Source organism: Hylobates moloch, unplaced genomic scaffold (assembly GCF_009828535.3).
Source record: "Hylobates moloch isolate HMO894 unplaced genomic scaffold, HMol_V3 SCAFFOLD_18, whole genome shotgun sequence".
NCBI lineage: Eukaryota > Metazoa > Chordata > Mammalia > Primates > Hylobatidae > Hylobates > Hylobates moloch.
In genome coordinates this window covers 12,323,857-12,347,269 of record NW_026652293.1, presented here as the reverse complement: position 1 = coordinate 12,347,269, position 23,413 = coordinate 12,323,857, and the positions used below count along the sequence as shown (strand labels likewise).

The 23,413-nt window shown below is 51.8% G+C and overlaps 1 protein-coding gene across 4 annotated transcripts; it reads right to left on the bottom strand.

Annotated features, from left to right (window-relative positions):
- Positions 1 to 5,266: 5,266 nt before the first annotated feature.
- On the bottom strand, positions 5,267 to 10,594 carry PHLDA3 (pleckstrin homology like domain family A member 3). Of its 4 annotated transcripts, none has more exons than XM_032137323.2 (3): positions 10,475 to 10,594; positions 9,512 to 10,119; positions 5,267 to 7,380 (listed from the first exon to the last, which is right to left on the bottom strand). In XM_032137323.2, the coding sequence occupies exon 2, from the start codon at positions 9,955 to 9,957 to the stop codon at positions 9,574 to 9,576; it is 384 nt and encodes a 127-aa protein (XP_031993214.1). In that variant the 5' UTR covers positions 9,958 to 10,119; positions 10,475 to 10,594; the 3' UTR covers positions 5,267 to 7,380; positions 9,512 to 9,573. The 4 variants fall into 4 exon arrangements, with proteins under 4 accessions (XP_031993214.1, XP_031993215.1, XP_031993212.1 ...); XM_032137324.2 differs by having other exon boundaries at positions 9,512 to 10,116; XM_032137321.2 differs by lacking the exon at positions 10,475 to 10,594 and adding an exon at positions 10,342 to 10,418.
- Positions 10,595 to 23,413: the final 12,819 nt, after the last annotated feature.

Genomic DNA, 23,413 nt, shown 5'->3' with positions numbered 1-23,413 from the left:
TGTAGTTCCAGCTACTCGGAGAGGCTGAGGCAGGAGAATGGCGTGAACCCGGGAGACGGAGCTTGCAGTGAGCTGAGATCGCGCCATTGCACTCCAGCCTGGGGGACAGAGCAAGACTCCGTCTCAAAAAAAAAAAAAAAAGAAAAACAATTACATATTATATGATTGCATCAAAATAGATGTAGAAGAAAATACACCAAAATGCTAACAAAGACTATCTCTGAGGGACAGAAACATAAAGGTGACTGCTTTTTTTCTGTGCTTTCACATTTTTCTTCAATTAACATCTTTTTATAATAAAAATAAGGGGTACATGCGTGTCTGTGTGTGTGTCTGTGGGTGTGTGCCTCTGTGTGTGTCTGTGTCTGTGTGTGTGCGTCTCTGTGTGTGTGCGTCTCTGTGTGTGTCTGTATGTATGTGTACGACAGAGCTCTGTAATGGGCTCCCCATTGCCTATGGAAAGAAGCCCAGACCCCCAGCCCACTTCCTCTGTGTGTGGCTGTTGCTCCTCAGGTTCTGTGCACATCATTTGTGCCTCCTGTCCCACCTCACCTTTTCTGGTCCTGGCACCTTTGCACAGGTGATTTCTTCCACCTGGAACACCATCCCTCCTCTCTCTGATGGTCAGAATTATATCCTCCCTTAAAAGGGCCAGCTCAAATGTTCCCTGCACCTCCATCCTACCTCCTATAGTTCTGCCTGCACCTTACTGTCCTCCTCCTTTCGCATGCTGCCCTCTCTGTCTCAGTTACCTTGGGAGCTCTTTAAAGCCAGGGTCTGGGTGGGATGGGCTTATGCCCCTGTGCAGAAAACACTCACTCATGCTTAATAAAGCAGTGAAGTTGGGTTCAGTTAAAGTGAGTTGCAGTTGGCTTCCAGTAGGGCCCTCAGAGCTGGTTGGAGAGCCCCCGAGAGACCCCTGGCTATCTTTCTTCTTTGCAGCTGGGGGCCTGGGTCTCACTCCTGAGATGGCAGGAAATGCTGATGACGTCTGAATCACTGATGGGTGATGCCCCAGGGCTGTAGCGCTGTTGCCCACAGGCTTGTACCCTGTATGGTCCCATTCAATAGGGCCGAGTGCTGTGGGCAGAGCTGACTGGTGAGATCATGAGAATGGGTTGTGCAAGGCCTCCTGTCCCTAGGGCAGTGGGTAGGGTGGCCAACTACCACAGTTTGCCTAGGACTGAGATGCTCCTCCGGATACAGAACTTTCAGTGTTAAAACTGGAGAATTCCAGGCCAACTGGGATGGTTGGTCAGCTAGCAAGCAGGGCATGAGTGCTGCCTCTAGGCCTCTGGGACCAGGATTGCCACCACACGGGATTACAGTTTCTGATCCCTTGAGCGTTTGTCCCTGCAGGCTAAGGTGACCCTGTGCCCAGGTCCTTAGACAAAGAGCATCTCAGACCAATACGGCAACAACATTCTGAACCTGGAACACCATTTATTCCCCCAGAGTTCTCACTGCTCCTTCCTAACCAGGAAGGAGTCCATCTGCTCTTCTAGGCTATTTTCACCCCAGGCCTAGCTCTAGTGAGCATGCACAGAGCCTCCCAGCTCATGGGACACCTATCTGGGTCCTTTCCTGTAGTTAATCTCCACCCTTGTTTCAGGACTTGGCTCCAGTCATCCTCTCCATGAAGCCTCCCCTATCCCCAGCCCACAGACCATTCCCTTCTCTGCCCTCTCGGGGCTTGATCCTCGCCACCTCTCTCTCCTCTGACCTCCTTTCTCCCAGCAAAATGCTGGGTTCGTTCACTTACTTATTTACTCACAAACAGTAAGAATCTATTTGGTGTTGGGTTAAGAGCACTTACCTAGAGTCCCACAGTGACCACATTCACTCCTGGCTCTACCACTTAGCTGCTGTGTGACTCTGAACTAGCCACTTAACTTCTCTGGGCCTCAGTTTCTTAATGTAAAATATGGGAGTTGTGATAATCGCACCTACCTCACAGGGTTGTTGAAACATTACATGATTTAAGAATTGTACAGGCTGGGCATGGTGGCTGATGTCTGTAATCCCAATACTTTGGAAGGCTGAGGCAGGTGAATCGCTTGAGCTCAGGAGTTCAACATGGTGAAACTCCATCTCTACAGAAAATACAAAACCAGCTAAGCATGGTGGTGCACGCCTGTGGTCTCAGTTATTCAGGAGGCTGAGGTGGGAGGATCACTTGAGCCCAGCAGCAGGTCAAGGTTGCAGTGAGCTGAGATCATGCCACTGCAGTCCAGCCTGGGTGACAGAATGAGACCCTGTCTCAAAAAAAAAAATTTTTTTTACAGTTCTTGGGTCAATATCTTGCACAGAGTAAACACTATATACCACTTGTCATTTTCATTATTAGAATCTACTATTTGCCAGATACTCTGAGGCACCAGGAATATACAAATAACAAGTGCAGAAACTGACCAGTCTAGTTGGACAGGCAGATGCATAAACCAGCAATCACAAAGCAGTGTGACTAATGGAGGAGGTATGGCAGCACAGAGAGAAGCGAGCAGTTACTCAGCCTGCCTTGTAGGCAGGGCAGTCAGAGAAGCTTCTCAGAGGTGGTGACATGACAGGGAGCTGAGCCAGTGATACAGAAGCGTGTAGCAAGAGTGGAGGTACACTGGCCTGGCAGTGTGAGGCAGCTTTCCCAGGTCCTGGAATGGGGGTGGATTGCATGCTGAGGCCGGGCGTGGAGCATGTAGAGACAAACACTGGAGAGATAGCCCTGATAGTGGAGAGGAGACCCTTTTGACGAGTGGGCCTCCTCCCATTGCAGTGGGGAAAGCGCTGGCAGTTTTAGCAGAAGAATGAATTGAATTCTGGACAGATCACTTCGGTGAACCATGGTGGACCCACTGAGGCAGGAGACTGAGGGAGGTGAAACTAGGGCCCTCTGTGTAGCCTTACAGTATGTTCCTGCACAGCCAGTCTTGCCAGGGTCCTTGGGTCCTGGCCCTGGTGTGACAGCTGCCCACAGTACCTATACATCCCCAACAGACTTCAGGATTGCACACGGTAACGCCCTGTCCATCTGCCCCTACTCCTTCCTGCTGCGATTCCAGCTCATGGACTCTCACTCTGGCTCTCCTCACTGGTCTCCATTCTCACCCTTGCAACAGGCTCACTCTTGCTAAAGGCTTAGCTCCCAACCCCAGCTCACCCTGACCACAGCAAGCCCATCCCTTCTCCCTCGGTCTCCCCACCCCACCTCATCGGACTCCCAGCTGCCTGGCTGAGACTTGCCCTGTCTCATGTTCCCATGGATGACTCACGTATCGGGCGGGGGTGAGGCCACGCTGGGGCTCCCAAAGCATGGGGAGAGTTGGTGGCAACAGCCCTTCCCTGGCCTCACAGGCCCAACTGAGCAAAGGTTTTCCATCTCATGCATGTCTGCTGGCATTATCAGAGCCTGTTTGTGCCCCCAAAGAGGTCTTGACCCGACTCTGAGGTCTAGCCAAGCCTTCCCAGGGTAAGAGCCTTTGCTCCTTCTTGGAAATTCAAAGTCATGAAAACCAGAGCAGTGAGAACACCCGTGAACCCAGGAAGCAGGATGGCCCCTCCTGCATCAGAGCGGCAAAGACGCCCCAAAGAGGTCATGGATCTTTTTTAAAACCTGGTCTTAACCGGGGGCAGTGGCTCACGCCTGTGATCCCAGCGCTTTCGGGGGCCGAGGCAGGCGGATCACAAGGTCAGGAGTTCGAGACCAGCCTGGCCAACCTACTGAAACCCCACCTCTACTAAAAATATGAAAATTAGCCAGGCCTGGTGGCGGGCGCCTATAATCCCAGCTACTCGGAAAGCTGAGGCAGGAGAATTGCTTGAACCTGGGAGACGGAGGTTGCAGTGAGCCAAGATCGCGCCATTGCACTCCAGCCTGGGCAACAGGGCAAGACTCTGTCTCAAAAAACAAAACAAAACAAACAAAAAAGAAAAAAACCAACAACAACAACAACAAAAAACCTGGTCTTGAACCCCAGACCTCTGTGCTGTGAGGGCTCTTAGAATCCTCAGACAGCTCCCAGGCTCTTACAAATGATAGTAAATGACCACCCCATTGCAACCACCAGCCCCCACACTGCTGCATACCTAGAACTGCGTTCTAGGGTCTGTGTCAAGGGCTCTAACAGCAGCAGACTCTTCAAGGGGCTGGGACTCTCCTAGCAAGAGAAACAGAAGCTGGGTTTGGTCAAGAACCAAAGCATACTTTAAACCAACAGGGCTGGTTTTCCAAAAAAGCAGAGTGCCAGAAACTAGAGCCTGCTTCCCCCTCCACCCTCCACCTGCCCTCTGCCCTTGATGTCTCATACTAACTATGCCCTCCACTGCCCTTTGCAGCCAAGCTCTGAGAATGACCCCTAGTGCTGGACAGAGAAAGTATTGCCCAGTGCTCCCCTGGCCCCTGGTGGCCAGTTCTACGGGCACCAGTTAGCACTGACTGATGTCACCAGAACCTGGCTCCTTAAGCAAGGACTGGATCTTGTCTTTCTCCTCTGCATCCCCAGAGTCGAGCACAGTGCCTAGCCTGTAAAGGCATTTAGTTTGCTGGATGTCTTGCCTCTCAACCCCATCTGTTCACTAACACTCCCCTATTTCGTTTTTGTTGTTGTTGTTTTGAGATAGAGTCTCGCTGCCCTCACACAGGCTGGAGTGCAGTGGTGCTATCTCCGCTCGCTGCAACCTCCACCTCCCGAGTTTAAGAGATTCTCCTTCCTCAGCCTTCTGAGTAGCTGGGATTACTGTCGTGCACCACCACACCCAGTTAATTTTGGTATTTTTAGTAGAGACGGGGTTTCGCCTTGTTGGCCAGGCTGGTCTCAAACTCCTGACCTCAGATTATCCACCCGCCTTGCCCTCCCAAAGTGCCGGGATTACACGTGTGAGCCACCGCGCCCGGCCCACTCCCCTATTTCTGAGTGCCTGGATACGTCTTTTCCTTATGCCTGAATCCCCACCATCAGTTACCCTCGGGTTTGATTGAAGAGGAAAGATTCTATTTCTTTTTCTTTTTTTCTTTTCTTTTTTTTTGAGACGGATTCTCCCTCTGTTGCCCAGGCTGGAGTGCAGTGGCGCGATCTCGGCTCACTGCAAGCTCCGCCTCCCGGGTTCACGCCATTCTCCTGCCTCAGCTAGGAGTAGCTAGGACTATAGGTGCCTGCCACTACCCACAGCTATTTTTTTTGTCTTTTTAGTAGAGATGGGGTTTCACCATGTTACCCAGGATGGTCTCCTGACCTCGTGATCCGCCCGCCTCGGCCTCCCAAAGTGCTGGGATTACAAGCGTGAGCCACCGCACCCCGCCCAAAGATTCTATTTTAGAGGCTGCTGTTATATAGGATGAAGAAGGTAACCCCTTCCGTTAACAAAGCTTGAATCAAGGGAGGGGTGGCAACCCTCTTCTCTCCAGCCACGCCCCTCCCAGATAATGCCGCCATTCTCCCCACCTTTCTTCCAAGCCCGTGGCAGGCATCACCAATTGATCACAGCATTCCAGTTGAGCCCTGATCTTTCTCAGCACTGATTAGGGTTGCATGAACAGATGCTTATTTGCCATGGTGGGACTAAGCCACCCATGGACAGTTGTACAATTGGATACAATAAGTGATATATTTATAAAAGTTCTGTTGTAATTAACAAATTCTCATTCAACTGCGTGATGTAGTTCACACATCAGATGAGCAAGATGAACCTCTGGTGGATTCTGAGGGACTGAGGCACAGAACAGGGAAGTTTTTATTGGAAGGCGAGAGAAACATGAAGGGGAACGAAACAGGTTGGAAGCACAAAACAATTAAAGGGACTTCGAATTGCGGAACGGGGCCACTGAGCCTCCTTGCTCCCTCCAGAGAGACTCTGTAGTAGGCCACTACTTTGCAACAGGGGAGGTCAGACATGGGAAAATAACGGAGGAAAGGCAGGTAGAGTCAACGGCTGGCCACAGCCTGGAAAGGTCCAGGGTTACCCAATCAACTTTCTGTATAACTCCAGGCAGCTATTGTCTGTAACCTCAGTTTTCCCGTTTTTTTTTGTTTTGTTTTGTTTTGAGACTGCGTCTCGCTGCCTTGTCACCTAGGCTGGAGTGCAGTGGTGTGATCTCGGCTCACTGTAACCTCTGCCTCCCAGGTTCAAGCAATTCTCCTGCCTCAGCCTCCCCAGTAGCTGGGGCTATAGGTGTGCACCACCACACCCAGCTAATTTTTGTGTTTTTAGAGACAGGGTTTCACCAAGTTGGCCAGGCTGGTCTCAAATTCCTGACCTCAGGTGATCCATCCACCTCAGCCTCCCAAAGTCCTGGGATTACAGTTGTAAGCCACCGTGCCAGGCCTTCACCCTGTTGAAATTATTCCTTTTAACCCTCCAGGAGGGAAAACTTACTGTGTAAATGTATAAAGCCTGAGAGTATAAATGACAGGGAGACAAGCTCTGCCCAGAAAGCTGAGGCTTCTCCCAGGGTAGCAGGGACAGGGTAGCCTCCTGTAGAAGAGGCATCTATAGGGACTGAACTGACCAGCTTGACATCCCTTGGTCCAGAATCTATGGGCCCTCCTTCCTAGGACCACCAAGGCCCTGTCTACTGGGGTTGTAGTGTCTCTGCCTATCCAGGCTGGAGATTTCAGAATGGGTTGCAAATTGGGAGAATAAGGATAAAGAGAGAGATGCTCCAAGCCCTGGGTCTTTGTGGGCAAAGAATTTCACTCGGCAAACTGTGATTACTGCCCCTTGCGGGGCATCTTCATTTGGGGAAAGACGTGAAATGGTAATGGCCAAACCCCCCCCCACCCCCACCACCTCCAGGCCCAACACCGCAGTGGGGGGAAGATGCGTAGAGGTGGGGGAAGAAGTGTGCAAAGAAAGGGCCTGGATGGGTGGGGGTCCCAAAAGGACCTAAGCAGCAGGAGACCCCCAGGAGTGGGCTTTAGGCCCAGCAGCTCCCCCTTCTCAAGGTGAGTCCAGAGGCCATTCTGGAGTGGGCATGGGTGCCAGGCCCTGGGTACTCCTTTTGGTACCAGGCTGGCCTCCTGATTCCTGAGGCGTTGGCTCGGCACCCATGGGGGACTGCCCTCCTCCAGGCCTGGCACAAAGCCAGGGGGCTAAGAGCAGTCTGTAGGACAGAGGACACGACCACAGCAGGGAGGGGGCACCAATGCCAGCTCCCCCTCATGCCATATGAGGCCAGGCCTGTGGCTCGAAGCCCCTGAGCTGGGCATGTCCTGAGAGTCTGGGACCGTCTGGGAGCTGAATCTTCATCCTCAGCCCTGCAGAGCCTTCTGCCCTCCTCCCAGGACCCGTCCATTCCTTCAGCTCCAGCGCCTCCTCCACACGTCCATGCCTTCCACCTCGCCACGTGGAGCACAGCCGTGCCCCCACAAACCAGAGGGAACAACGAAGCTGGCAAGAAAGAACAGCAGTTAGAGCAGGGGCAACACTGGGGAAAGGCGTATCTATTTATGAGCTTGGGCATTTTACACCAACACTTCCCAGCCTTTTCCATAAACATGGAAAACATCTTTTGCATACATACTGTGGTCAAGGGAATCTGCTTCCTCCCAGGCCCCCAAGACCTGAGGGATCAATGTGGATCAATCCTCAGTACAGGGGGTCTGCCTTATACCCCACTTCTCAGCTAAACCCTAACGACAATGTGGGAGTGCATTAACAGGACTATCACAGCGGGGTATGGCACCAGATGGGGCCCCAGGCTCACTAGGACTCTATTGTTGAAGATGTCTGTAGGCGGGTAAGGTCGCCTAGGAGGTGGTGGTAGGGAGAGGGGGATCTCGGTTTCCACTGGAAAAATTAAGGCTAGAAGGAAGGCTAAATCCTTTCTCAGCCCTACTCCTACTTCTCACAAGAAGGGAGTGGCATCTGGGGAAGAGGACACAGGGCTGAGAGCCAGGGCTTCTAGATTCTATTCCTGGCCCCTCCCCTGGGCCTTCCTGACCACAAATCTGCCCCCCACTCCCTGCCCTACTGCTCACAGAGGATTAAGACATCACAAATAACAACTCATGACGCCATCCTGCACCCACCCACCTTGCCCCAGTGCCCCATGCCCTCCTCCAGCTTCTTCCCTGGCCCAGCCAGGCCTGACTGGCACTCACGGGCAGGTAGACAGCTAGGCCCCCACCCCTTGGCATCAGTGGCCTAGCCTCTGGCGCAGTTGCCCATCCTCCAGCTCCCTTGCTCTCCCAACAGTGAGCCCTAGGGCTCAAAACCCACTGTCAAGAATGGGGACCAGGTGCAGTGGCTCACGCCTGTAATCCTGGCACTTTGGGAGGCCAAGGTGGGCAGTTGCTTGAGCTCAGGAGTTCGAAACCATCATGGGCAACATGGGGAAACCCCAAATCTACAAAAAAAAAAAATTAGCCAGGCGTGGTGGCATGTGCCTGTAGTCCCAGCTACCTGGAGGCTGAGGTGGGAGGATCGCTTGAGCCCAGGAGATTGAAGCTGTTGAGGCTGCAGTGAGCCATGACTATGCTACTGCACCAGCCTGGGCAACAGGTAGAGACCCTGTCTCAAAAATATATATATATAAGTTGGATGCAGTGGCTCACACCTGTAATCCCAGCACTTGGGGAGGCCGAGGCAGGCAGATCACCTGAGGTCAGGAGTTCAAGACCAGCCTGGCCAACATGGCGAAACCCCATCTCTACTAAAAATACAAAAATTAGCAGGGCGTGGTGGCAGGCACCTGTAATCCCAGCTACTCTGGAGGCTGAAGCAGGAGATTTGCTTGAGCCCAGGAGGCAGAGGTTGCAATGAGCCAAGATCACACCACTGTACTCCAGCCTGGGTGACACAGCAAGACTCTGTCTCAAACAACAACAACAACAAAAAACCACACACACACACACACACACACACACACACACACACACACACATATGTAGACGAGCTGGATCCCTCAGGCCCAGTCCAGCCAAGCCGGCCCACTGAGGCCCCACCTTGGGAGCCGGACTCCTTGGCTCTATTCGCAACCCTTGATGGTGCCTTCACTAACTGGGAGATACTGTCTTTCTACATCAATTCAATGCTCAAACTTTATGACAAGCATTCAACCTAGAGGGAAAGAGGGTCGGTCTCCACCATCCGCGTCCCCACCCTCAGTTGTCCTCAGCTGCCAGAAAGCCGAAGTCCAGGAGCCCTGCTCTGCATGGAAAGCAGAGGCCCACAGCCTGGGGCAATGTGCAGGCCAACCTCCTCCCTCTACTTCCTTCCACCTGAGTCAGGGCTGAACCAACTTGTAGGAAGGCTCATCTCACCCAGGGATCCCCCTCCCAGGGCTTCCCCCTTCCTCTCAGACACCTGGATCACATTCAGGACCGGCCGACCTGGTGCCTCGGGGAAAGTCCGGATCTGCTGGGTTGGCCACTGGCCCAGGCCTCCCATGCCCTCAGTTGGCCCCAGAAACCTCCCCTAAGATGTCCGGCTCTGAAGTAGAATGCTAGTCCTCATTCTCTCTGTAGGGGAAAGAGAAGGAGGGAAGGAGAGAAGAGGGCCCAGTCCCCTGGGGGCTTACCTGCCTTGACCTCAGCACGGAGGTGGTGGGTAGCATGAACGAAAGATGGTGCGCCCGGTGGTTTAGGACACGAGGGTGCCGGTCCCGAGGCTCTGCCGGGCCCGCACTGTCTGGATGGCCTGCTGGTTCTTGAACTTGACCAGGCCTAGGGTGATCTGGGCGTTCCAGCCGGGATCTTCCAGGGGGCAGCGGAAGTCGATCTCGCCGCCCCCTTCGGTCACCAGCGTGAAGTAGATGTGGCGCCCGGTGCTCTCCACGCACTCCACGGCCTTGATGCGGGCGAAGCTGAGCTCCTTGGGCCGGCCGCCCGTGCCCTTGGCCTCGAAAAGCTGCAGCCCGCGCTCGGTGAGCACGCAGCGCTTCCGCTTCCACAGCTGCAGCAGCCCGCCGCTGCGTTTCTCCAGCACGCCCTCCTTGAGCACGGTAGCCGTCGCCGCCGCCGTCATGGGCGCCCCGAGGTTCGCGGGAAGCTCCAGCCTGCGGCAGGCGCGGCGCCCCTCTCGGCCCCGCAGCGCAGGATTCTGGCGTCCCGGGCTGGCAGGCCGTGCGCGCTGCCCACCTGCGCCCTGATTGCTCCGCGCGCCCACACCGCGGCCCTCAGCACCCTGCTGCCGGTGACGTGGTGTCGGTGCCCCCAACGCGCTCCGCGCCCACCGCCCCGCTTCAGCCGGCACCCGCTCCTCCGCTCTACTCCAGCTGGCCCAGCCCGACCCGCCTCTGCCGGATGCCTCCGTGCCTCCCTAGCCCGTAAGCCCCGCCGCCCGCCCGTTCCCTTGCTCCCCTGGGCTCTGTCTGCGCGCTGGGCGGCAGCTCGCGGGATGTGCCCTTACATGTTCCGCAGCTCGCCTCCTGCGCCGCCCGCCCGCCGCGCATTCCTACCCTGGCCGGCCCTCCCCTCCGCGCCGCGCACCAGCTCTGGCAGGGCCCCGGGGGCGGGGCCGCAGCGGGGGCTCAGTCACTCACTGGAAGCGCAGGGCGCGGGGCGGGGAGGGCCGGGACTGAGAGGGGGCTGCTTACTCAACAGCCCAAGCCTTCTGGCTGCCGTCTGCCGCTTCTCGGAACCGCAGCTCCCCCAGGCCTTGAGTGAAGGGGGAGATGGCGGGAAGGGAGGGGGAAGGCGCATCTCCTCGATTGGAGAGAGCGCTGCTAGCAAGGGGGTGGGCTTGCTTGGCGAACGCGCAGTGGCACCAGTTGCATGTTAGGCGTCAGATAGCTGCTGGCGACTTGGCAGGCCATAGAGCCCCCAGCCTCTGCATCAAGCCTATGTTGGGTTCCTCCTCCATCGCCCGATTTCTCTGTGCAGGACCCAAGAGAGGCTGTCCATCGCTGCCTCTGCTTGGACAGTTCACCTGCTCCTACTCCTACCCTCATGCACTGTGCGGGGAGGCCTGTAGAGAGTAGCCAGTGCCAACAAAGGAGAGCTGAGGCTTGAGGTCATTCATGCCCTCCTCGTAGTGGGGGAGGAGGGACCCCCTCCATGACTTGGGAATGCCACCGTCTGCGGTCCTCTCCACCGCACACTTGCAGGCGCCGACGCTGGACCGATGGCACAGCCAGTCCCAGGTGTAAGCGCAGCTCCAACCTTGCTCCTTCCGCTCCACAGATTCTATCCTCCCTCGGCCTCCCCAAAGAATGGACTTCTCCCGCATACAGAGCTGGAGGGGAACGCAGAGGGAGAGGTCTCTTTCTGTTCTGGCTAGAATATTGTGTAAAGACAAGAGCTTTGCAGAGTTGAGTTCAAATCTCTTCTCCCTTGTTTGCTGTGTCCTGCCCAGCTGGGGCAACTTTACTGACCTCCATCAATTTCCTCATCTGTCGAATAAGAGGATTAATTTATTCTCATCTCATGGGGCTGTCCTGATGAACAAGTTAGATAACATTTGTGAAAGACCCAAGACAGGACCTGGCAACTCTGAGTCTCAATAAATGTTCTTCCTCCCCTCTCCCCACTCTTATTCCCTTTAGAGAATGATGGGGGCCCTGAGATTAAGCCAGGCACTGGAAGAGGGCTCTCCTAGGTCCTCATTCCGCCCCCATCTTGGTCAGTTCCTCCAGGCCCACAGTTTCCTAAGGGCCTATTCATCAACGTGTTAATAATAGATTCTTACGGGAGTAATGATATGTAGTAATGACAGTAATAAGACCTCTTTGTACTTATACCCTGTGTTGCCATCCTCCTGCCCAAAGAGCAGAGCCTAACAGATACAGGGAAGGTCCTGTTGTGGGGATAGGAGTGCCCTCCTCTGCAGCCCCAAAGTTAGGAGATGAGAGAAGGGAACTGTCAGTGTCTCATCCATAGCTCTTTATACACACACACACACACACACACACACACACATACACACACGTGTGACGACAACTAACTCCTAACTCCCAGAATGCCCCTCCAGGAGAGGGAGTAGACAGTGGCATAAAAGAAAAGACAAAGACAGGTGTCTCCTGAGGCCCAGAGAGCAGCAGAGGAGGGAGCTCGAGGTGGCCACGGCCCTACCTGAGGGACCCACAAGGTCTCAGCCTGCCTGCCAGCCCTGCCCTCCCATGGCTCCTCCCCACCACTCCACAGGGGTCTCCTGGGTGCACCAACCTGGCACAGTCCTGCCATGATCCAAAGTTCTCTCCCTCAGGAAACAGGGCCCTAGATCAGGCTCTGCCCCTAACTCATTTTTTTGTTTTGTTTTGTTTTTGTTTTCGAGACGGAGTTTTGCCCTCGTTGCCCAGGCTGGAGTGCAACGGTGCGATCTCGGCTCACTGCAACCTCTGCCTCCCAGGTTCAAGCGATTCTCCTGCCTCAGCCTCCCAAGTAGCTGGAATTACAGGCATCTGCCACCACGCCTGGCTAATTTTTTGTATTTTTAGTAGAGTCAGGGTTTCTCCACGTTGGTCAGGCTGGTCTCAAACTCCCCACCTCAGGTGATCCGCCTGCCTTGGCCTCCCAAAGTGCTGGGATTACAGGCGTGAGCCACTGCTGTTTTATCTCTACCAGTTCCTCTTCTCCCCACGCTGGGTCTGGGACTTATTCATGCTCTTTCCAGTTCCAGGTGGATTCACAGTTATATGGGCTTTGTACAGAGCCCTCTCACATGTTGTAGATGCTCATGATAGACAGATATTGTTATCACTGTGGGCATTTTACCGATGAGAAAAATGAGACCCAGAGAGGTCAGATAATGTAAACGGGGTCACATGGCTTTGAAAATGGCAAAGTCCAGATGAGAATGCGTGGTAGCTAACAGGGCCCAGGATCATTTGATGATACACACCCATACTGCCCATACATGAACATCTGATTCCACATAGTTCGTTTAGAAATGATCCAGTCACCCATACTTTTCTCTTCAGCTTACTGAGTTGCGAGGTAGCGGGCTTTTGGACACAGGAGAAGGGAATATTGGATAGCAAGAGTGAGCAGATAAAGAGGGGGCCATTGGAGGAAATTTAGCAGGACATACTCTACTGCTGGAAGGGTCTTCATCAGCTAAGCATCCTGTTCCCAACACCACAACATCTTCCTGGAGGCCTGAATGGGTCCTTGGAACCTGGAATCCTGTCCTCCAATCTCATGACCTCTGGGACTAGGGGAGATGATTCTTTCTAAATCTTTCCCTAGAACTGGCATCTTGCCTGGTAGCCACATCTAGGAGAGGCTCAGGCCCAGGCTGGATTATTTGGGCCATCAGAAGGACCAAGGAGAACTCAAAAGCCAGGGGAGCAGCGTGCAGAGAGCGCTGGTGCTGCTCCTCCCTTCCTGCTGAGGTATCCCTACCCATCCCCTGGAACAGGAGCTCTGACTTAACCTTCTTGGTTAAGTCACTGGGCTGAAGCAGTGCTGGGCCCTAGAGATACTTACCCAATTCTTTTTTTTTTTTTTTTGAGATGGAGTCTCACTTTGTCACCCAGGCTGGAGTGCAATGGCACAATCTCAGCTCCCTGCAACCTCCGCCTCCTGGGCTCAAGTGATTCTCCTGCCTAAGCCTCCCGAGTAACTGGGATTACAGGCGCCCGCCACCATGCCTGGTTAATTTTTGTATTTTTGGTAGAGATGGGGTTTCACCATGTTGGCCAGGCTGGTCTCGAAATCCTGACCTCATGATCTGCCCACCTCGGCCTCCCAAAGTGCTGGGACTACAGGCATGAGCCACCGCGCCCCACCACTTACTCAATTCTCATTGACTTGTTAACTCCACATCGGGCTGATGGACAAAATGTCCCGTGGTAGCAGCCCAGAGCTGGCTCCTCCCTCTGCCCACCCCAAAGGGAAAGCGGATCTGCACCGTCAGTAAATCTAAGTCCGGCTGGAACAGGCTAGACTACAAAATGGCCCCAGGGAAGAATGTGCTGGAAATGGTTCTAGCTAGGGCTGAGCCACACCACCTCCACACCTGTGTGAGAAGGAGGAAGTCCAAGTGGAGAGGAGGGGTCCCTCTGGGTGGCTACCCAGGACAAGGTGGAAAGAAAGATGGGAATAAGGTGGGATAGAGGCAAGAATGAGACCCAGAGAGATGCAAAAAGTAACATAGCTTTTGTTTTCTATATTTACTTAATCCTTTTTTTTTTTTTTTTTTTTAGATTGAGTTTTGCTCTTGTTGCTCAGGCTGGAGTGCAATGGCGTGACCTCGGCTCACTGCAACCTCCGCCTCCCGGGTTCAAGTGATTCTCCTGCCTCAGCCTCCCTAGTAGCTTGGATTACAGGCGCCCACCATCATGCCCAGCTAATTTTTTGTATTTTTAGTAGAGATGGGGTTTCACTATGTTGGCCAGCCTAGTCTCAAACTCCTGCCCTCAGGCAATCCACCAGCCTCAGCCTCCCAAAGCGCAGGGATTACAGGCGTGAGCTACCACGCCTGGCTATCTACTTAATCTTATATAAATTCTTCATAAATTGTTAGACTCAATCTAAAGAAAATGTTGAAGACAATTTATTAACAAAACAAGACATACATTAATACCGCAAAAACTTTAAAACTAAGGATGATATCACTCCTTTGCTCAAAAGCCACCAGAGCCTTCTCATCTCATTCTGAGTAAAGCCAAAGTCACTGATGCTACCTGCAAGGCCCTCTAAGACCTGCTCTTCACTTTCTGATCTTACCTCCTGTACTTTCCTCTCTCCCTGGCTCCAGCCACAGTCCTCACCATCCCTTGAACTTGGCAACCATCCTTCCTCAGGGTCTTTGCACCTGCTGTCCGCACTGTCTGGCATCCTCTCTCCCAGATCACCAAATGGTTCATTTTTTCACCACACTAAGCTCTGTTCACACATTACCTTCTCAATGGGGTCTTCTCCCAACACCCTGTTTAAAGCCACAACCCCCTTCCATAGACGTAGATACACACACTGTATCCCGTCCCTGCTCAGTTTTTCTCTATGGCACATATTAGCATCCACAACTCTGTATTTTTCTTATTTATTGTCTATCTCCTTTACTTGTAGGCTCTATGCTAGCGGGGAGTTTGTTTTGTTTTGTTTTTGTTTTTGTTTTTGTTTTGAGACAGAGTCTCGCTGTGTCGCCCAGGCTGGAGTGCAGTGGCGCGATCTCGGCTCACTGTAAGCTCTGCCTCCTGGGTTCACGCCATTCTTCTGCCTCAGCCTCCTGAGTAGCTGGGACTATAGGCGCCCGCCACCATGCCCGGCTAATTTTTTGTATTTTTAGTACAGATGGGGTTTCACTGTGTTAGCCAGGATGGTTCCAATCTCCTGACCTCGTGATCTGCCTGCCTCGGCCTCCCAAAGTGTTGGGATTACAGGCGTGAGCCACTGCGTCCGGCCTATCTATTTTTTTTACCCATGTGGCTCCAGCACCTGGAACATTGCCTAATACACTGTAGGACTGAACGAATAATTATCGAATGAAAAAATGAAATGGCAACGTACCTGACAAAAACTGGGAGGTGGAAAAGGATAATGCAGAGAAGGGGAAACGATCAATGCAATCTAGAGTTAATGAACTAATAAAAAGAATGTAACTGCATTATTTAAAACAATAATGGAAACCACTAGATGGTTAAAGGAGATTTTTAGGGCAGCAAGACTATTTTGCATGATACTATAATAGTGGATACGTGACATTATGCATCTATCAAAGCCTACAGAACCATATAACAAGAGTGAGTTTAGGCCGGGCGCGGTGGCTCACGCCTGTAATCCCAGCACTTTGGGAGGCCGAGGCGGGCGGATCACGAGGTCAGGAGATCGAGACCATCCTGGCTAACACGGTGAAACCCCGTCTCTACTAAAAATACAAAAAATTAGCCGGGCGAGGTGGCAGGCGCCTGTAGTCCCAGCTACGCGAGAGGCTGAGGCAGGAGAATGGCGTGAACCCTGGGGGGCGGAGCCTGCAGTGAGCCGAGATCGCGCCACTGCACTCCAGCCTGGGTGAAAGAGCGAGACTCCGTCAAAAAAAAAAAAAAAAAAGAGTGAGTTTAAACTATGAACTTCAGTTAATAGTAAATGTATCAATATTGGCTCATTCATTGTAAAAAATGTAGTACATTAATGCAAGATGTTAATAATAGGAGAAACTATGGGGGAAGGGTAGGTATACAGGAACTTTGTTCTATCTGCTCAAATTTACTATACATCCAAAACTATTACAAAAATTAAGTATTTTAATTAAATACCAAAAATAAATGATTTGCCTGTAATCTCAGCACCTTAGGAGGCTAGGGCATGAGGATTGCTTGAGCCCAGGAGTCTGAGACCAGCCTAGGCAATATAGTAAGATCTTGTTTCTCCAAAAATTTTTTTTAAAAAATAGCTATAGTGGGGCACATGCCTGTAGTCCCAGCTACTCAGGAGTCTGAGGTGGGAGAATGGCTTAAGCCCAGGAGTTTGAGGCTACAGTGAGCTATGATCACACCGGTCCACTCCAGCCTGGGCAACAGAGCAAGACCCTGTTTAGAAAAGTAAATAAAAATTTAAAATAATTGTTAACAGTTTCTCCAGGTAACGATGAAGAAGAAAGATAGAGACTTTTATTTTTTCATTGTTCACCAATCTGTATTGTTTGATTTTTTAAATCCTGTGCATGCATTGCTTCTCTAAAAATCTAGTTAACTGCACAGTACATATAAAGGTTCATGCAGTGCAGTAGTTAAAAATAAACAGATCTACAGGTCTCAGTAGGTTGAGATGCCTGAAATATGTTGTTTCATGGGGAAACATTACAGTAGAGTAAGTTAATAAGGTATATAGCATGGCCACAATGAACAAAGTCCATCTGTGTTGTACAGGTTATATCTAACAGGATTCAATTCACAGTGATATGTTACTTATGGAATGTCCAGGATGGGGATGGGCAGTGTGAGAATGCCTGTCATTTTATGAGCATGCTTCAATATGGTTTGAACGTCATACTCATGTATTAGGCATATTTTTAAAATAAAATAAACACATAGGTATTACATAAGTCCTTGAAATAGAATTTCAAACACAAGGGCTGGCTTCAGAGCAGGGGTTGATTTAGAGGCTTGAATGGCAGTTGTTGGCCTCCAGGCATTCCCAGGATTCCCCAAGGTGGGCACATAGAGCCTCCTGATGTCGGGTGTGTACACCAGAACTGATCAAACCCAGAGCTGAGCATGCAGCCCCTCCTGTCTCTGCAGTTCTGGACAGAACTCCCCAACCTTGGGGAATATAAAAAAGGGGCTGGTTCCCCGACAGGACCCTGGGCACCTATTCCATTATCCCCTGGCAACTGGAGTTGGAAGGCTCATCTAGGCTGCCTCAATTTGACCCCCAGTCCAGAAAGAGGTGTGTGGCATAGACCAGAGCTTCTCAGACTGTAATGTGCAAACGGATCACCTGGGGATCTTGTAAACGCAGATTCTGATGGAATAGGTCTAGGGTAGGACCTGAGATTCTGCACTTCTAGAAGCTTCCAAGTAACAATGATGCTGCTAGTCAACAGAACATACTTTAGATAGCAAGGGTCTAGAGCAGCAGTTCTCAAAATGTAGTCTCAGGCCAGCAGAGTCAGCATCAGCTGGGAACTTGTTAGAAATACAAATTCTAGGCTCCACCCCAGACCTGGGTTTGGAGCCCAGCAATCTGTGTTTTAACAAGCCCTCCAGGTGATTCTGATGCACACGTGTGAGAACCACTGGTGTAGGGGAAGGAGCACTCAGGAGATAGGACACCCATGTCCTAGCCCAAGCTTGGTGACACCTTACACAATCACTTCCTCTCTCTGACCTCAGTTTCCTCATCTGTAAAATGAAGGCTGTCAAGTTCTATCTTGCAGATTTAGTGCATATTTGAAAAAAAAAAAAAGCCTGGCTAGTTTATGGGAGCTATGGAACCCCTGTATAGGCAAGAAAAGAAAATATCGCTACTGCTTCCTCAACCTGTTCCCTGGATTCCTCAGGCCAGGTAGTGCCTCCTCACCTAGATGGGGCATGAAAATGGGTCTGTTCACAGCCCCGCTCCTCCCCACCCTGCTTCTCCCTTCAGGCTTCTGCACCCACCCTCCAATCCACAGGTCCCTCACTGCTCTCCTCTCCCTGGGAGCTGGGGGCCGGGAGACCCACTCCAGCTGACCTCTCCCTCAGACTTCTCCTGACCTGCTCGCACCCCTTTGATGTACAGCCCTCCGTTCCAGGGCTTTGGGGTTTCCTTGGATCTCTGTTTTTCTAAAGGGAAACAGAAGGAAAAACCCCACCGAGGTTTCAAGTCTCTGATGACTTGGGTTTTATGGGCACCATTGCGACAGACTTCAAGTGGGCAGCAACTCTGCAGCCGACCCGCCCAGGCTTGCTCCTGGGCCTGGCTCTCTCAGTGGAAATCCCCTCCCACGCTCAGCCCTTTAATCACTTTCCAGCCCAATAACTTTCCTGATTCACCAGGAATCCCTTTCGTCTTGAGAGCACCTACTGCCCCTCTCTGATGGGGCTGAGTCTGGGCTTGAAGGCATTTGATCCCAGCGTGGGTCTTACAGAGATTGGACTTGTGGGCTCATGGTTCAGGTTAAGGCCTGCAGAATTTTCCTTTTTCCCATGCCATCTTGGCATCTGGGTGCCCATGTTGTAGGAAAAAATGGGCTGCCCTGGAATGAATCTCTTCCTCGAGGACACTTGACCAAAGGGCAAGGACACTAGGAGGAGACTGACTGATACCCAGGAAACTAGTGGCCTCAACCAATACGCCAATAATAGCCATGAAACCCTTGACATAAAAGTCGCTTTCTTTTTTCTTCTGGTAATAATGTGCTTTAAATGCAAGTAATACTTGAATACATTTTTGTTGCAAAAGATTCAAAACATGACAGTATATTTTCACCACTCTTCTAGTCCCCCAATCCCAGAGGCAACAATCACTTAGCTTGGTTTGGGTCTTGCCAGACATTTATTTTTACTTTTCACACATCTGCACCCAGACTAGTATAAAGCAGCATTCTCAATGGTAATGTAAGGGAGTGGGTTGAAGGATTCATAAGTCCCCTTCCGGCTCTGCCATTTTCTGCATTTGTGGGTGGCTTTTCCCTCACCTCCTAAATAGAAGACATTCATAGGCTCTCCCTAAAAGTATGGGGGGACGGGGAATGCACGGAGGAAAATAGGAAAGGAAAGGTCACAGTGCCAACAGCAGTTCCTTCGAGGTGAGGAGATCATGGGTGAGTTTTTTACCACTTGCCTCTGATTTTCAAATGTTTCATCATGAGAGTTGTAAAGATTATTATTCGTGAGTATGACTTTGATAACAGGGAAGCTCCTATACAGTGCCATTGTCAAGATCAGGCAGAGAAGGAGGCTGTGAGTTGTCCAGACTGAGGCTTAGGTCAAGGAGAAATTAACAAATTGCTCAAGGCAGAGGGGTGCGTGGAGGGGCTTAGGGAGGGGAGGAAGGCTCATGGCATATTCTTGGATGTGATCTACAGGAAGATTCATAGAAAGGAACTTCAGAGTAAATCCCATTGTGTGTGAATACTTAATTCTTAATTCAGGCCCTGGGCTAGACTTTAGGGACACAATGGCAAATGGGTGAATCAGAGTTCTCTACTTAACAGGGACTAGCAAAAGAAGGGGAGGAAGAGTTCACATCTTTAGGAATCCCGCCCTACTTTTGCAAGAAGATATTCCCTCCTACTGAAGAAGATCCCAGAGTTAAGCATTAGATCTTTGACAGGCCACGATCCTGACTTTGTAGAAACATGGTCTCCATACTTGACTCGGCCTATCTAAGGTGATATTGCTATGTGTACTAGTCAGGATGGGCTAGGTTATGCTGTACTAACAAACTCCTCCTAAACCCAATAGCTTAACATAGCAAAGGTCTTCCCACTCATACCATATGTCCTACTTGAGCTGGCAGGGGAGGTTCTGCTCATTGAGATATACACATATCCAGGTTGCTGGAGGTTCCATCACGACACCTACTTCCACACTGTCCACAACAGGGAAAAGGGACGTGAAAACTTACACCATGTCTATTAAAGAAGTCTGCTCAGATGGCCAGGCACGGTGGCTCATGCCTGTAATCCCAGCACTTTGGGAGGCTGAGGCAAGTGGATCACCTGAGGTCAGGGGTTCAAGACCAGCCTGGCCAACATGATGAAACTCCGTCTCAAATAAAAATACAAAAAAATTAGCTGGGTGTGGTGTCAGGCGCCTGTAATCCCAGCTACTTCAGGAGGCTGAGCCAGGAGAACTGCTTGAACCTGGGAGGCAGAGGTTGCAGTGAGCCGAAATCGCGCCACTGCACTCCAGCCTGGACGACAAGAGTGAAACTCCATCTCAAAAAAAAAAAAAAGAAGTCTGCTCAGAAGTGACAGTTCTGGTCTCAATTAGAGGCCACTGCAAGCCACATCACCACATCAAAATTCAAGGGAGGAGGCCAAATGTAACCCCTAAATGTAAACGTAGATATTACTGTGTGCCCAGGAATATCTGTGAACATCCCTTAAAGGACTAGACAGTGTGGTTGCCATGGGACTGCTGGGTACCCAGAAGGCAGAGCCACAGAGATACCTCTTCACTCCCCCAGTAGGCAGCGACAATCCCCCTTGGCCTGGGACCAAGCCCTTGAACTCTCTAGAAGAGTCAGGTTGAGGTCAACAGAGTGGAAATGTAGAAGGTTCAGGAGCAGGTGCTTCTGAAAAGGCACTAAGGGCTTGTCCAGGCATGGAAAATGCCCACTAAAGGCTTTATTCATGATAATCTGCTTCCTGAATTTTCATGGCCTTTAGGGTGAGTCTTTCTAGGCCCATAAACTCGGGACATCAGAGTTGGGTGGATCCCCTGAAGCTTGGCTGTTCAAGTGTGGTCCCAGGATCAGCAACATCAGCACCACCTCCCCCTGGGAGCTTGTGAGAGATGTCCAATTTCAGGCCCCACCCAAAACTAGAATCTGCATTTTAACAAGATCCCCAGGAGATTCATATGCACATTAAAGCTTGAGAAGCATTTCCTCAGAACTAATTTAGGCCAACATCTTCACTTCACAAATGAGGAGCTGACACCCAGAGGGGAGGAGGCAGGCCCAAAGTCACACAGCTGGTTCCAATCCTGGCTCCACCACTTGCCAGGGACTTGAGTAAGTCTCTTTAAAATTCACTGAATATCTGTTTCCTCTTATATAATAAAGGGATAATATAATTACCTCCTAGTGCTTATATGAGGATCAAATAAGAAAACATCTAGACCAGTGCCAGGCACATAGTATGTGCTCAATAACTGTTAGCTATTGCTGTGGTCCTAACTTACCGTTCCAGCACCTGGCCTCATACTGCCAGTACATAACTGTCTCTTCTTAAGGCAAGGATGTTAGGTATGGCACTGCAGGGATGGGACCTGGACCCAGCTGCCTGCATTTATATCCTGCTCAATTTGACCTTGAGAGGGTTGCTGAATTGTTCTTTGGTTCTTGGCTTCAGTTTGATCAGTTATAAGTGGGTAAAATGACAGCACCTACTTCATAGGGCCATTGTGAGAATTAAATGAGTTAATACATTTAAGGTCTTCAAACAGTCTATAGCATATATTAAGCACACAAGATGGATGAGTAATGTGAGAATTAAGTGAGTTAATACATTAAAGGTCTTCAAACAGTCTATAGCATATAGTAAGCACACAAGTTGGATGAATAATAATGTTTCCAAAATGTCCAAAAGAAGACTAGGTTGGAGGAAGTTGCACCCTAGAAAGGCAGGGGACAGGCGTTTCTCAGGGGGAGCTGCCTCTGTTTTGTCCCTTTGACCTATTGCAAGTCCCCAGTCTGTTTCTCTGGCCACTGGACGGCCCCCAACCCCTGGCTGTGTTTTTCCTCCTCCACTGGACTCACTGGGCTCCCTGGTGCCTCCATCAGGAAGCGCTGAAAGGCCAGGGGATCTCTGGTGGGGAGGGGCGGACTCGGGCGGACTCAGGCAGCCGACAGCTGTCTTCAAATCTCTGAAGCGCTGTCATGCAGGAGAGGGATTAGACCTGTTCTGGATGACTCTAGGGGACAGAAATAGGAAGTTCCAGGAAGTCCTCTCTAATCATTAGAACTGTTCAGAGGCAGCCCCAGCTGCGGGGCGGGGCGGGGCGGGGCGCGGAGCTGTTGGCAGCTAAGTGGTTGAGGTTGAGCGGCCGGGTGGAGGCCGGCACCTACTGGGAGGCTGGGCTGGTCCGCAGATTCTCAAGCCCGGCTGAGCCTGGGCGAGCGTCAAAGAATCACCTGAGGAGCTTGTCGAATACAGATTCCCAGGCCCCACGCAGGCCAACCGAATCAGAATCTCTAGGGGTGGGGCTGGGAATCCATTTTTAAAGGCTTCCCCAATGATTCTCAGAATAAAGGCTGGGCTTGGAGGCGGGGCCAGGGCTGGGCGTGGCACGGGGGCGAGGCGCGGGGAGGGCCGGACCGTCCAGTAGTTAATCCCTGTGTTCCTCACTCCGCCACATCACCTCCACTGATCTAAATCGGGGGGTCGTTCCTCGCTGGGTGCCCCCCTCACTTGATCTTAGCCAAAAGGCCAAGAAGCGATTGGGTGCCCCCCTGGAATAATTTCTGTGGCCCTTGATTCAGGGATCACTCCCACACTTAATAGCAGCTCTAACGCCCCCCAACCCCCGCTACCCAAGATCTCTATCCTCACCCTCCAGTCGGCCTCCTGGTCTTCCTGTCCCTCCCCAGCCTCTCAGGTGACCCGGAAAATTGCTAAGGCTCTTGGAGAAGGGCAGCCCGAGGAGGCTGGGCCTGCCGCCCATCGGGAGGGGCAGCTGTTTTCCATCACATCCTAAAAAGCCCAGGGCTCGACCGCTCCTGCAGCTGGGCGTAGCTCCCACCAAATACATTCTCCCAAGGTCGCCCTGGACACCTTGCTCGGAGATGACAGAAACGAGAAAAGAAATACCTAAGTGGACATAAAGACCTTGCTCACCCTGGCCGGGTGCGGTAGCTCATGCCTGTAATCCCAGCACTTTGGGAGGCCGAGGTGGGCAGATCACCTGAGGTCGGGAGTTCGAGACCAACTAGCCTGACCAACATGGAGAAACCCCGTCTCTACCAAAAAAAATACAAAAATTAGCCGGGCGGGGTGGCTTATGCCTGTAATCCCAGCTACTCAGAGGCTGAGGCAGGAGAATCGCTTGAACCCGGGAGGCGGAGGTTGCGGTGAGCCGAGATCGCACCATTGCACTCCAGCCTGGGCAACAAGAGCAAAACTCTGTCTTAAAAAAAGAGTCCTGGCCGGGCGCGGTGGCTCACGCTTGTAATCCCAGCACTTTGGGAGGCCGAGGCGGGCGAATCACGAGGTCAGGAGATCGAGACCACGGTGAAACCCCGTCTCTACTAAAAAATATAAAAAATTAGCCGGGCGTGGTGGCGGGCGCCTGTAGTCCCAGCTACTCGGAGAGGCTGAGGCAGGAGAATGGCGTGAACCCGGGAGGCGGAGCTTGCAGTGAGCCGAGATTGCGCCACTGCACTCCAGC